We start from the raw sequence: 15,058 nt of genomic DNA on the forward strand, positions 1-15,058 counted from the left end.
ATAAGTAATTGAATCAACTGATTGAATACAAATTACTGTATTAGAAAATTGTTTTTAGTAAGGTCTTTTATGAAAGCCTGTGACTTACTGGTGATTAATATCCTAATGCATACATTTTGGAAATACTATATGAGAAATTATGGATACTCACTGATCTGCTTCAAAATCTGTGACCAAACACAGGGAGAAACTGGTTTTCTCCTGAACTCGAGGGAAGGCAGCTATCAACCTGTCTCCAATGTAAATTGAGCAGTGTGGAATCAAAATGGGGAGACTTATTTACATATGAATCAACAGGGACGTAGAGAGTGCCCTGACAACACTGTGGCCCCGTATCCCGCTATGTTCTTACCTAATCTACCTGTGTTCCTCAAGACCTTGCTTAAACTGCAACAGGAAAGGGAGGGTTATCCTCATAACACCGTTCTGGCCAACACAAGTGTGGTATTTGAACCTCCTTCACCTCTTTTTGGCAATGCCTCCCAGATTTTCTCTCACGAAGGATCTCCTGTCCCAGAACTCTGGGACCCTGATCTGTCTGAACCCCCTTCCCCCTGAATCTGAGCGCATGGTTCCTAGTTGGTTCTTGAGCATGGAGCTAATATGTTTGGATAAGGTCTAGTCAGTTCTCCTATCTAGCAGGAAACTTAGTACTTGCAAAACTTACCTTCAAAACTAGAAATACTTCCATTCCTAGTGTTCTCTGATGCTTGTATAGACTGAAAAGGTGTTCTGCTCTCCAAAATCCTAGACTAACTATTGGGTTTGTAGACCTGCTGTCTAGCAATGAGTACATTTACCCATTATCACTGCCTTCCACTTTTTGAGGGCTTCTCAGTTTTTTGCCCATCCCAGTACAGCCAGATCCCTCCAGGCTTACATGACTTGTTTCCCCGGTATGGCCTCTGGCCCCCCAGTGGGAATTTCTAATTTGGTTCTCAGTGCCCTGAGGAAAATCTCCTTTGAACTGATGGCTACCTGTTCTGTCCTCCACTTCTCCTTCAAAACTTCGTTCTTTATAGCCATCGCTTCACCTAGACATATGAGAGAGCTCAGTGCTCTGATGGCAGACACATCATTTACTACCTTCTATAGAAATATGGTTATGCTGTATCACATCCTTGCTTCTTCCAAAGGTCTCTTTGGAATATCATATTAATCAAGAGATCCACATACCAGGTACTCAAAGCATCATGCTTCCAGAGAGATGGCCAGCCTACATACACTAGATGTCTGAACTGCTCTTGACTTCTACGTGGGCAGGACTAAGACCTTCTGGGTCTCTCCCAGATTATTTGTAGACTTTTTCACAGAGGAAGGGACAACCGATTTCCACGCAGATTCTTGAAATAGGTTTCAGGTTGCTTTTTAATCTGTTATGAATCTGCTGGGATGCAGCCCCTTCATGGAGTGACAGCACATTCCACTAGAGCTCAGTCCACATCTGTAGCTCTCCTGAAAGACGTTCCTGTAACAGAAACTTGTAGGACTGCAATTTGGTCTTCTGCTCATGCCTTAGCCAAGCATTGTGCCATTTTACCTGCTTCCAGGGATGATGCTACCTTTGGTGATGGTCCTTTGAATTGTCTTGGACTGGTCTCCTCGTTGAGTTACTGCTGGGGAGTCTCCTATGGTGGAGCACCTATAGGGACACTGTAATCAGGCGTGGACTCGCTCCTGCGGCGCCTCCTGCTGGCCGTACCGGGAATTAGCTCACCAGCCTCTGGAGCATCCTCTGCAGGCCGGTGATCCGCCTGTCGTTGGCCCCCGTGTCCCTCCCGGACCCCGGTGCCCTTGGCTCTGGTGCTGTCCCCCTGGCAGTACCCCACTCTTTCTCTGGGTCTCCCCACCCAGGGGAACCCCCACCTCCTATCCCAATGTCGCCTCAGTTATGGCTACTGCCAGTCACCATCTAGCCCCTGCGCCCTCAGGCAGACTGTAGTCTATTAGCCAATCATCACCGGCAACAAGGGGTTTGGACTGGCTGCCTTTACCCACCCTTAGGTTGCCCCTCTGCAACCCCAATACCTATATGGACCTGGGACCAGGCCCTGCAGCCTGGGGAGTTGCTGGCCTAGGGTTTCGCAGCACGCTAAGGCCTTTTCCCAGCCCTGCCTTACTCTAGGTCCCCGGTGAGCTCCCTGCAGCCAGGCCTGCCTGTCTGTCTGTCTGTCTGTCTGTGTGTGTCTCTCTCTCTCTCTCCTGTCAGAGGGAGACTGCTTGGCCCTGGCTACCCTGGCCTTCTTATAAGGCTGAGTGGCTCAGTTTGGGGCGTGGCCCCAGCTGCAGCCACTTCCCTAATCAGCCAGGGTTTTGCCCCTTTACACAGCCCCAGCCCTCTGCAGGGCTTTTCCAACCCCTTCAGGGCTGGAGCGGGCATTCACCCCGCTACAGACACATACCTGAAGAAGAGGTTAGTTATCTTGCAGTAACTTTGAGTTCTTCAAGATGTTTTGTTCGTATGCAGGGCCAGCTTTAGGCCGATTTCCCCCGATTCCCCAGAATCTGGCCCCGTGCCTAAGAGGGCCCTGCGCCTTAGGCGCCTTTTAAATTTTTTTTTACTCACCGGGCGGCGGCACTTCGGCCTCGGGGGGGTCCTTCAGTGCCGCGGAAGACCCGGAGCCGAGTGATGGACCCCCCCGCCGCCAAAGTGCCATTGAAGACCCGGACTGGCACCAGGTATTTGAATCTGGCCCCGCAGGTCCTAAAGCCGGCCCTGTTCGTATGTGTGCTCCACTTCCCCTTCCCCCTTTCTCTCAGCTGTGGAGTTCTGCTTCACACTCAAGAAGGAACTGAAGAGGCACGGACCTGCTGTCACTGTTATATGCTCTCCTTTGGAAGCACAAGGTGCTGCTAGGTGCAGTCCTGCACACAGTACTTTGCATTCTTTAGTCAAGAGCGCATGGGCACATCCTACGAAAGAGTACCCATAGGGCCAAAACTACTCAAACTCAAGTTACTGCAAGGTAAGTGACCTCCCCATATCAGCCCATTGCCACATATCTTTTTTACCACTTGTATCCATTATGCTAGTTAAGAATGATCTCTTCTATCTGATACCCGCAGACTGTTGTGCGCTGTAGTCATGCGCAGACTCACCTGCTGGCATCCTGGGAATTGGCTCTTTTTCCAGGCTTGGAGCGCCCTCTGCAACCCGAAGTCTTGCCACTCACTGCTTTCGCCCTTGTGTCCCTCCCGGATCCGGTGCCCCTTTCCTCAGGGTGCTGCCCCCCAGGCAGTACCCCACTCTTTCTCGGTCTCCCCACCCAGGGGAACCCCCCACCCATTATCCCCACCTCGCCTCAGTCGTAGGCTACTGCCAGTCACCAACTAGCCCCCGCTCCCTGGGGCAGGCGGCAGTATCAGCCACTCATCACTGGCAAGGGGGGTTTGGACCTGCTGCCTCTACCTATAGCGGGGCTGCCCCCTGCAACCCCAGTACCTGTTTAGCCTTATACTAGGCCGCAGCCTGGGGGGTTTCCAGGCCGGAGCTCCCCGGCTCCCGTGGCCTTCCCCCAGCCCTGCTCCACTCCAGGTACCTTCTCTAGCTCCCTAGCAGCCAGGTCTGTCTCCCTCTCCAGCTAGAGGAGACTGTGTGTCTGCACAGCTGAGGCTGCCTCCCCAGTCAGCCCAACCTAAGGCTCCCAGCCCCAGTCCTCTCCAAGGGCTGGCTTTTTACCCTTTCAGACCGGGAGCAGGTGACCACCCCGCTACATGCACATTTAAAACATGCTAGTGACATGTCTTTTGTGGGACAGTTTGGAAAAACCCGATTTGTTGCATCACCTGTGATGTGACACTTCCATATGAGGGTCGCATCACAGGTGATGCAACAGATGAATGTCTTTCCAAACAGCCTGGGGAAATTTTCTGTCTTTTTAGCTAACATTGAGGTCAAGTGGCTTTCATATCTCACCTCTATACTTTTTCCATGTCAGCAGTGGGGTTACGAGTATCTTAACCAAATGTTGGGCACTTTTAGATATTGTATAGTCTTTCACTCTAATCTTTTCAGTACACAGTTCAATGCTCTTACCTGGCTAATTCTTAGGAAGCAGAGTACCTATTTACCCCATGCCAGATAGGATGCATTAGTGATGGCAGTGTTCCTCTTGCAGGTAAAGTTCAGTGAATTAACGGTTGACATGTTCCGAATGTTGCAAGCACTGGAAAGGGAACCAATGAACTTGGCTTCACAAATGAACAAACCTGGAATGCAGGTGAGTTTCATTTTCAGTTGGAAACTTGGCAACAGAATTCTCTGTATATAGAGCATGGCAGCTATGTTGTTATAATTCTTATTCTGATACTTACAGAAAGGGGGTTCAAACTCTAGAGTTGGACTTGGGTAATGGTGGCTTCTCTATTATATGTGGAAGCTTCAGTAGCAAGTATTGTTTGGTTCCAATGGAAAGACTTGATCCGGTCTCTCATTTGGGTCATCCCTGTTCGTATAGTTTAGAGTAGATATTTAGGATGCATTTTGTGTTTCATCTGTAGACAAAGGGGAGAATTGCCAGTCCTTGGTTTTTGTCAGCACACTTCACAGCAGTATGTTGAGGTACAAATAAAATTGGAAGAAAATGTTTGTGTCTTGGAAGAACAAAGTAAAAAACACGGAGCTAGAATGAGGCGGATGTGTGCTGTTATCAGGGAGTGTCTTTGAAAATATGGTCAGGGAGCTTTATTAAGGGATCAGGAACTAACTGAATTGGAGATTTGCATTTTCTCACCTTGTTCTCTCTAAATTATAATCCAGGATAAAAGCAGGATTTGGATGGCAAGTTAAATTGAGGGTTAAGCCTGAATACTGACTGTCAAACGGTTTCTGACCTGAACTTTGTTACTGTGGTACTCAGTAGAGAATGCTACATGGGCAGACCAATATGTTAGGGAAGCACATTGAAGATGAATAAATAGATAAATGGAAGTGTAAAGATAAAGCTATATTAGGAATATACATGGTGTGCTTTTTTGTTTTTAAATAGGAGTCGACTGAGAAACCTGCTAGGCGGGAAAATCCCCATAAGTACTTGCTGTATAAACCTACCTTCAGCCAGCTGTATACGTTCTTAGCAGCAGCGTTTAAGGTTTGTAAAATCAGGTGTATTTGTCAGTTGATTTAAAAAAAAAAAAATCTCTGGAATGGTACACTTCTCTAAAGAAAAGTAACTGAGTCAAGAAAAATCCCTTTTTTTTATTTTTCCTGAAAACTAAGGCTTTAGTAGCCTTTTTAAATTGTAAAGTAAATGACAAAAGGTTAATCTCCATCCTCTTCATAGGATGGAAATTTTAATGATTTATCTGGTTGTCTGTCTTAGTGGCAGATTATCTGATCTAAATATATAAGTATCTTTACTAAGAATTCTACAAAGTTACAGTGGCTAAATTCATTTCCAGTTAATACAATTGTAGGGCCCAGTATATTTAATTGTTTGTACCAGCAGCAACTGGGGGAGTTAGTTGCTAAAAACAACTTGTTTCTTTACAGAGGAAGCAGTGTCACAGCTGATGAGCCTAAAATGAAACTTCCTGACTGTGTTTGGTGTTGTGCGTGCCTGCATGCTCAGTCTCTCCCCCAGAAAGCAGGGGTCTCAGATATGTCGGTGCTCCCATGCAGGGAGTGAACGGAAAGGTGGCACATGGATGCATATGCATTGCTTGCACAGACTCGTGCAGGATCCAGCACTCTGGGTGGTTTTTTGGCAAGTTGCCCAACTGAGAAGTTTTGGGATATTATTTTTGTTGCAGGCCCTTTTTTGGGGGGGAAGGGGAAGGGAGCTAAGACCTTCTTCAGAATTCTGGACAGCTGGAGAGTCTTTTTCCAAAGGGACCTTGGCTTAACTCTTAGATTCCACATTCCAGGAAGTCTGTGTCTCACTAGATATTAGGGAAGAGGGGATGTGGGGGAAATGGTGCTCTTACAGCCTCTGAACCCGGCGTATCAATCAGATATTTAAAAAGATACAACTGAGTACCTCTGCAGCACGCATCACTGTGTGTACCCATATGGATTGCTTGATTGCCTGTTTTGTACGTTCCCTCTGAAGCACCTGGCATTGGCCACTGTTGGAAGGCAGGATACTGGGCTTAGATGAACCATTGGTCTGACCCAGCATGGCTGTTCTTATCCCAAATGCCCATTGATTCAAGAAGTGTCTGTGTAAGCGATTATAGATACGTGCAAAGCAGCCACATAAGGCCGAAGGGCAGCCGGGGCAGAGGAGTTGCACCTGTAAATACCAATGATTTTATCAAGCTGATACAAGATGTATGTAGCATGTTACAAGTAATGTCTGAATTTTCCTCCTGCCCCTTTCCTTTGCTTGAATTTCAGGAGCTGCCTGCGAACAGTGTGCTGCTGATCTACTTGTCGGCCACTGGCGTGTTTCCCTCAGGTCGTTCGGATAGTGAAGGTACAATAAAGGAATGCTCCCTGTCATGAGCAGGGCTTGAATTTGCTTTATATTTCAGGATAAGTGGCCCACAGAGATCTCGCAAAACTCCTTTTAAAGGACAAGTCCAATTTCATAGCCCATCTACCTACCAAGACTTGCTTTCTTTTGGAGACACAGCAGCTAATTCTGTGTGTTTAGCACACAATAACCTACTGACTTGAAATCTTTTCAAAGGACGTGACCAAGTTTTTGAAAGATCTGAAATGTTAAAAATGTCAAAAGTTTTGAAGACATGTGGCTCAATTGGCCAATCAGTGAAGATTTACCGTAATAAAATGGTTCAACAACATCTAGCATTTCTTTCCAATCTGAAGTATCAAAATAGATGTTCAGGAGAATGGTGGCCAAAGGGCTGAGGGGCTCTCTGCAGAGATTGTTGTACTCCTTATACGTTTATTGATGTGACAATTCAAGCTCTTGTCATGATTTTAATAATTCCTCTCAACTCATCTTCCCCTGTTATTCAACCCAGCAGAATATTGGGATGCAGATACAGTCTAAAAATCTAAAACTGGCCAACTAGTGCAAATGCAGTCAAAAGATTGGTACTTTTGTATAACTTACTTTAAAGGAAGAAATTATTTGAAACATCCTAAATATTGTATACCCTTCATCTGTTTGAGACTTGCATTCCTTTATCAGATGCATGCTTGTTCCATCTTCCTTGCATGATTTGTGAATCTTTCAAAATGCTAAAAGAAAAAAAAAATCCCTGCAAACTTTCTATAGTGGCAGTGATATTTTTTTAAAATTACTTTTAACATTTTACAGTGTGATGCAACCCAGACAGTTTGGTCTTAACTATATTGTGTCCCTTGTAACCTGCATTGTATCTAACTTCACTGCATGCCTTGTTCTAACTTACTACTCTACTGTAGAGGCACCCAATCTTTGTCCTATAGAGAGCTCCATAAGCAACTTTTCAGTTCCCAGGGGCTTGCATGATGAATCAGATTGCAGTCAGTCGTGTGTGTGGTGGTGTTTTTTAATTAGGAAAGTGTGGCCTGCAAAAACTAAAATTCCCAGCACATTGTGCTCTGTATTAAAGAAGAGGGAGCTGCAGGTTGCAATGTTGAATTATACAGACCAGTTTTGGCTGACAGGTCACACTTAAGCCATGTGTGACAGCACTAAATGAGAGTTTGCTCTGTTCCTGATCTCTTAAAGCTTCTCTTACAAGTAAAAAGTAATTGTTTATTGAGGGGAAGGGGTTTTCAGGTGTAGACAGGGAAGGACTATCTGCAAATGAAATAACAGCGATGAAATCCAACTGTGCAGAATTAGGAAGTCCCAATATATATGCAATTCTCCCATTAATACTAGAGGAGTTCCATTACTCCCACTAAACTGAGAAATATATCCTTGTCTGTACCAGCACACTCTTGCAGGGACCATTAATATTTCTCTGGAGACAGCAATTTTTTAAATTTCTACACTGTCCACCAGCCAGCCCAGATGCTGTGCCCAATGGAATAATCACTAAGCCTGCATTAGGACCAGACAAAAAAATGCAACATAGCTTTGAAAATCGTATAATATTTTATTAGAACTTCAGAAACAACAGAATTCCAAAGACTAGCTAGCCATCACTTTGGATCTGAAACCTGGCTGATAATGTTGGATTGTTACTAGGTTTAAAAACCAACTTTTCTTCAACTTATGAGCTTTGTTTATAGAGCTCCTAGTAGTGCTCTGATGGCTGCAAAGGCTGGTATTATGGCTGCCCTGGAAAAGTTCAAGTTTTGAAATTGATTGATCTTAACTCCTTAGAAGGACAAATTCTGACTCTGAAATATATTGATTCAAGTAGTAGTTAAAATTTGTATTGATTTGTCCTGTATGAAAGATATGTCAAGTTCTTTTCCTGTCCCTGGAGATGCATCTGTTGACCTAGATGTGCATTCCTTTTACTACATAGCCTAATGGGTTACAGTATATGTCTGTCTTCTGATTTCTACATTCATTTGAAGAATAAATAAATAATGTGGAAGTTACAGCATGCTCAGTATTACCAGACTAGAAGGTTAGTCACTGAAATTACCAAAACACACACACATTAAGTTGCATGGCTAGTAAATTGTAAACTCGCCATCATTACTTTTTCTCGAAACTCTAGTAGTTCAGATTCATTACTTTTTTTTGTCCTACACCTATAATCACTTAATCAAAGTTGTGACATGACAGCTAATCTCCTCTCTTTTTTGACATTTGTAGGTCCATATGATTTTGGTGGGGTCCTTACGAACAGTAACCGGGACATTATAAATGGCGATGCTGTCCACAAACGGAACCAATCTTACAAGGAGATGCACTGGTGAGTTTCATGGGTTCAGCAAGGGGAAATAAGTGGCAAGCAAGTTTTTCTTCTTCTCGGTAACGATGCACCAAACCCTATTTAACTTTTCTAGGAAAATGTGTGCTTTTATTTATTTATTTATTAATCAAATGCATAGGTCACAAAACTTCAGAGTTGGGGTGACTTTCCTGTCTGATGAACTAGTAGTGAGAGGGCAAGAGAATGCACGCCTGGGAGGAGTCAGTCTGACTGAGCCCCTTAACTTCTGTTGAGCTGTATTTACTGCCCATCATCTCCACCTGCATCTAGATTACACTAGAAAAGTTTTTTTACTGGTGTAGCTATACTAGCGAACCCTACTAGTGTAGATGAAGTTTACATCAGCATAAAAGTGCTTCTGCCAGCGCAGCTTATATAGTTCCGGGGCAAAAGCACTTTTTTGCCAGTGTAAACGGCAGCTATGCTAGAGCTTGTATTGATCTAGCTATATTGGTTTAAAAAAAAAAAAAAAAGCCCCCTCTCCCCCAGCTGACACAGCTATGCTGCTTAACTTTACGTGTTTGCTGAATCCTTGTACATCAGCTTTGACGAGAGACCCCATCACATTTAGACCAGGCCTAATACCAGTGGAAGGTGAACTCTGTATTTAGCGAGTTGTTCATATGGCACACATACCCATGACGGTGTATTTGGCTCTTAGCTGTTCAGTGCATGTAGGCTGGTGGTAACAATTATACATTCAGAATGGGGAATAGAACTCCGGACCTTCAGTTTCAAAACTCCTGGCCTCTAGCCAGTGACTTAAAGGGCAAACCCCACTAACTATCTGTAGAAGTATGGCAGTAATCTCCGCTCCCCTGCCCCCTTCTGAGTGTCTCTCACTAAAAAGCATGAACGGGCACAATTTTTAAACTTAAGCAGAATTCCACTTTGGAACAGTCCTATATTTGAAAGGTGTTCCTAGGGTTAATCTGCCTTGGGGCAGGTGCTGCACAGCCCCATTCTTTCCCCAAATCCCGATGTTCAGGAGGAACGGCATCAGGACTCTCTTATTGGAGCACTTTGCCGACTGAGTGGATCCTTCTTTCCCTCCCCCTGTCCTTTGTGGTCAAGGGGAAGGAGAGGACCTGCACCCCTTCAGGCCCAGCAAGGAGAGCACTGACTGCTCGTCTGCCCCTTGAACTGAGGTGGTAGTGAAGCAGGAAGAGCTTGTGGAGCACTGTGCAGCAGCAGTACGAGGACTTCCATTGAGCATTTTCAACCCAGGAAATAGCCGTGTCAGGATCAGACTGGTTTTCCATGGGATTGTTGCCCCAAATCATGAAGGGCTTGATGACCTCGGGGGCTCTCACTTTGTTCCTAATAGTTGGGGTTCAGGTAGACTCACTCCCTTAATAGAGGGTAAGATAACTATGAACTGGTGAAACACTGGCTGATACCTGTGCTGTGTACTGCCTATGAACATTCTCGAACACCCCCCAGCCCCGCCCCTTACTTTCCTGAAAGGCTAGAAAAGATTATGTTGTCTCATACTTAGGACGCTACTAAATTCAAGGTCCATTTTGGTCAATTTAATGGTTATAGGATTTGTAAAATAATAAATTTCATGATTTCAGATATTTAAATCTGAAATTTCAGTGTTGTAATTGTAGGGGTTCTGACCCAAAACAGAGTTGTAAGGGGGTCACAAGCTTATTTTAGGGAGGGCTGCAATACTGCTACCCTTACTTCCATGCTGCTGCTGGCGGGGGGCTGCCTTCAGAGCTGGGTGCCTGGCCAACAGCCACCCAGCTCTGAAGGCAGCGCGGAAGTAAGCGTGGCAATACCACTACCCCCCTAAATAACATTGCAACCCCTCTGCAACTCTCTTTTGGCTCAGGGCCCCCAATTTAAGAAATGCTTGTCTCCCCCGTGAAATCTGTATAGTATAGGGTAAAAGCACACAAAAGACCAGATTTCAGTCTGTGACATGTTTTTCATGGCCATGAATTTGGTAGGGCCAGACTTGTACTAAACCATCTTGGATGTCTGTTGTGTTGTCCAGCTCTTTCTAATGTTTTATTTCACCTCTTTAAATCCTCTCTCATTTGGGGCTAATACTCTATGTGGGTGACGGCAAAAAACTTCCCCTTAAATATTCTGTTTTTCCTGTAAAGTGAGCTACAACTTGAGTATTAGGCTTTCTTGTTCCATCCTACTGTTCTCCCTTTAACGTGGGCAGCTATGTGCCTAAGGAGAAACCTTCTCGCTCAGAGCAGGACAGTGCAACCCCGGTAGCAGCTTCACAGAAAGTTCTAGTGCTGTGTGAATTGTCTCATCTTTCTCTTTTTAGCCTTCACCCTGGTGATCTCTACCCTTTCACAAGAAAGCCCCTATTTATCATTGTGGACTCCTCAAACAGCGTTGCCTATAAGGTAAGGTTTTTGAAAGCAGACGTGTGGTGGAGTACGGTGCCAACCCCCAGGTAGCCTACAGTTTTTACAGTGTGTCTGGTGGTGTGTTTTTATGCATTGTATTTAGTCTTTTCTGTCGGGGTTGTGCATGCTGGGCAGGATCTGATCCTTTGAAAAGGAACAAGATCAGAAGCACATGAATGGCTGCTCATTGGAAAGTAATAAATCCTCCTGGAGGAAAAAACAGTTTAAGATTGGGACTGGTGGGAGGTTTATTTTTGCTATATACCAAAGGTAATTTCTTTTTCGGGGAGGGGGATTACTTAATCTGCTTTTCTGCTCCAGATATCTAACCCTCCTACTCAGAGCTGCCTTAAACAGCAGAAAAGTGTCAATGCAGAGTTTTGCCTTGTAAATAGGTGTGTTCATTTATCTGGAAAAAATATCTGAATGAGAAAAAAATAAATTAAAAGACAGATGTGTTACAAAAATTAGATCTACATTTAGTATCTCCTCTTGTATAATATGTGCTAGAAAAATGACAAACGCCTGTGACTGAATGCTGTAGAGACATATAGTAGAATTATTCAGTGCCAAATCCTCATTAGCAATCTACAATTCAGGTAATGTGGAAGCAAGTGTGATTAATTCCAGAGGCACCAATCACCTCTGGATGACATTATTTCATTAGTGAATGTAATGTTCAGAAACATGCTGGGTATGCAAAACTGTCACTTCCTGATGCCTTCCTCTTACAACTTGACTTATTTACAATTAGACAAATAGTCATTTGCAGCTGTATTTCTAAGGAGCATTAGGGATGTCTAGTGGCCAAATAGGCCTGTTCTCTCTCTAGTGTCTATTGTCTGTTTCACCTGTTTAGAGAAGGATGTTGGATAACAAAACTCAGTCTCATTTTGAATTATATGATTACTGATATGCTATCATCAATTTGGGAACACTTTGACCTAAATGTCGTAACACTGTGTTGCTTTTCTCTAGTGCCTTTTTGTCAAAGCATCTTGAAGGATTTTGCAATCACTAATGCAATTGGTTTCACCATGCCCCTTTGCTTGTAGGTATTATCCCAATTTACAGAAAGGGGGACAAATGATTTGACCACAGCCACAAGGAAATCAGTGACAGAGATGGAAATAAACCCAGATCTCTTGATTTTCATTCCACCTTAACCACAAGACCATTCTTCCTCCCTTCCTATTATAGCTTCTGAAAAGACATGTAGGCCTGGTATGGGAGAGGGCAGAACTAGGGAACCTCAGTACACATGCAACTCTGGACATGCATGTTCTCTGCAGGGGGAGGTCATGGATTCCCTCATTTGGGCTTGCATCTCACATGAGTCTTAATATTTTCGGAAGAAAGTTGCTTTGTAAACTCAGGAATAACTCCATCCTATCCAAATGGAGACTAGAATTTCTGTGCACCCGTCTCAGCCTGAGTTCTGCTCCTCATTGTGCTTTGTGTTTGGTCAGTGAGCCAAACCTCTAACTTCTTATCCAATGCATTCGTTATTATGCCAAAGCTCACGAACCAGCCAGCAGAAGAAAAGAACAGGGAGACACCTCAGCCCCCAGCTTGTGTGCAAGGGGAAAAGTGAATACTCTGGTGTTCCTTGGAATTGTGTTAGCTGCTAGGAACTTGTAGGACACTGGTGATTATATGGACTCAATTTTTTGTGACTGTCTAGAGAGAACTCAGGAGAGTTAGTGTGAGTGTTTGAAATAGTTTCGTAAACAACGTTAAGGACCTCCTATCTGAACTTCAGGAAATCTATCACCATTCGTATATCTCAATGAAAGGCAAATAGTCGAGTGCCCAGCTGTGGTAGTGTTTCCCAGCCCTCAGTAAATGCAAGTTCCATGTCATTGCTCTGCAAGTGTGCTTGGTGACTTGCAGTAAGAATATGTAACTAGTGCTGTTCCCAAATGTGCCTGGGTGAGTTGTGAGTGGAGATGAAATGCTTTGTAGTCAGAGCACGTCAGCGCAGACAAATGTTCTGTGCAACTGTGTGAAAAGTCAGAGCCAGTGCAGTGATTCCTTTCCATGCTGCTGGTCTGATCCTTTTAGAGGACAGTAGCTAGTTTGACATTTAAATGGCACTGCTTAGCAGTATTGACAGTAACACGAATTGCTCATCGGCCTTCTCCAAAAAGCTGCTTTCTGCTCATGTGCACTCTGTCATTCCTTCTCTTCCGGAAGAATTTATATGGTGATGACAGGGAGGGAATCCTGCCATGAAGTGATGTCATGCTCTTAGAGAGACTCAGCACCTCTGTGAAATACTCTACTCTACTTTGGACTGGCCCTCTGAGGGATGTAGGCACTGTCCCTTATTCCTTAGCCAGCAGGGGTTATCTCTAGGACAGGTGTCTGCTCTTAAAACATTTTTGCATCCACGGTCGCAGGAAAAAGGAGACCTGCTAATAGGTCTTAAAAAGAAAATATTCACTTTCTTGTATCTCTTCTCCATCCACACAGCGTGCATAGTCATACTGCGCAATATGCTGTGGGAGTATCACCTAGTGCCTCCTCAAGCAGGGCATTTAAGCAAGAGAGCTGACCGTTGTGCTTTTATGAGGGTAGAGTGGGAGGCAAGAAGGCTAGAGGAACACCTCTAATATTTATATTTGGGTTGGACCCATCCAAAGCTGGGGATGGTACCCATCACCATGAAATTTGTGCACTTTACATGGCTTAAATTGAGTAATTAACATTATAAGAGCTCCTCTGCAGCACACAGCTTTTCCACAGTGACAGAGGAGGAATCTGGCCAGTCAGTTGTGAGAGCAGGTTTTCATAGTTCAGTCCATTGGAGAAACCTGGACCAAGAGAGTCATCTTGCAGCGCTTTCTAAATAGAGACAGGTTTGTGCTTCACTGTTTCAAGTTCCAGAGGAGCAGGCTGACTACCAAGAGTGCTTTGTCCTCATCTCCTGCAAGCTCTCTTGTGTGCCAGTGACTGTAGCCTGTAGGGTTGGTTGGAAGTGCAGTGATCTGGGTCTCTGCCAATTAGAGAATGCAGGATTTGGAATCGAGGAAATGGGGGTACTGTCATATCTTAATGTCTGGAGAAGGCAGAAAAGCCTATATAGAACAAATGCATGAGAGTTGATTTTATACTACATAATGGGAAGCAATTAAGTAATTACACAGAGGGCTGAGAGGGATGGTAGAAGTCTGAGCCAGCTGGTATAATTTGGCTGAGACCCCAATCTCCAGACTACTGTCTTCTGGTACCGCAGGACTCTCCACCATTTTCTGCGGGTGCTCCTCCACTGGATGGGACTTCTAGTTGGTCTCCTCTATTTCTGTTCAGGGTTCTCCAACATATCCCTTCAGGAACTGATTCTTAGACAGTCATAAGGAAAGATCAGGCTCATTATCAAGGGTAGCAGAACCAACCCTGTATTTCCCCCCCCCCCCCCCGTTCCGTATAGGCCTCCCCCCCCCCCCCCCAATGACTATACTCTGGACTGGCTATCAATGACAGTTTGCCAGACCACCAGTACCCTCCTTCAGAGGGAGGCCAGAGTTACACAGCCCTCTCCTCCACAACCAGCCCACCACTAGGAGACTGAGGAGCAGGAGGCCAGGGCAGATAACGAAGCCACCGTCAAACACCAATTTCATCCTTTTCTCCAGATGAGGCAGTTATGTCTCTGCCACCATCCCATAGCTGCTGATCTTTGGCAATTTCAAGACCTCATAAATAGGGAGCTATTCCACTCCTAGAGATCAGGGATTTGCAGCACAAGCTGCTCAATATCCTGCAGTCAGCAACGCCCTGCAGGGTGGTGTTTCTGATCAGTTAGGCGCTTCTGGGCTTGGAACACCGAGTGTGCAGGCACGTGTCACAAAGCCCTGAGCTTAGTGTGCTGTGTAGACATACCC

At 44.9% G+C, this 15,058-nt stretch overlaps 1 protein-coding gene across 10 annotated transcripts in view; it reads left to right on the plus strand.

The window, feature by feature from the left end:
- Positions 1-15,058, plus strand: part of SCAI (suppressor of cancer cell invasion) — a 93,942-nt gene that overhangs the window by 69,761 nt on the left and 9,123 nt on the right. For all 10 annotated transcript variants that reach the window (XR_010593571.1, XM_005279401.5, XM_042854428.2 and 7 more), the window contains 5 exons: positions 4,119-4,220; positions 4,989-5,090; positions 6,338-6,416; positions 8,673-8,772; positions 11,087-11,168. Coding sequence is in view for 9 of the 10 variants with exons in the window: in XM_005279401.5 (XP_005279458.1) it covers positions 4,119-4,220; positions 4,989-5,090; positions 6,338-6,416; positions 8,673-8,772; positions 11,087-11,168 (465 nt within the window). In the remaining variant the exon portion in view is untranslated. The remainder of the gene's footprint in view (positions 1-4,118; positions 4,221-4,988; positions 5,091-6,337; positions 6,417-8,672; positions 8,773-11,086; positions 11,169-15,058) is intronic.

This window comes from Chrysemys picta, chromosome 18 (assembly GCF_011386835.1).
Source record: "Chrysemys picta bellii isolate R12L10 chromosome 18, ASM1138683v2, whole genome shotgun sequence".
NCBI lineage: Eukaryota > Metazoa > Chordata > Testudines > Emydidae > Chrysemys > Chrysemys picta.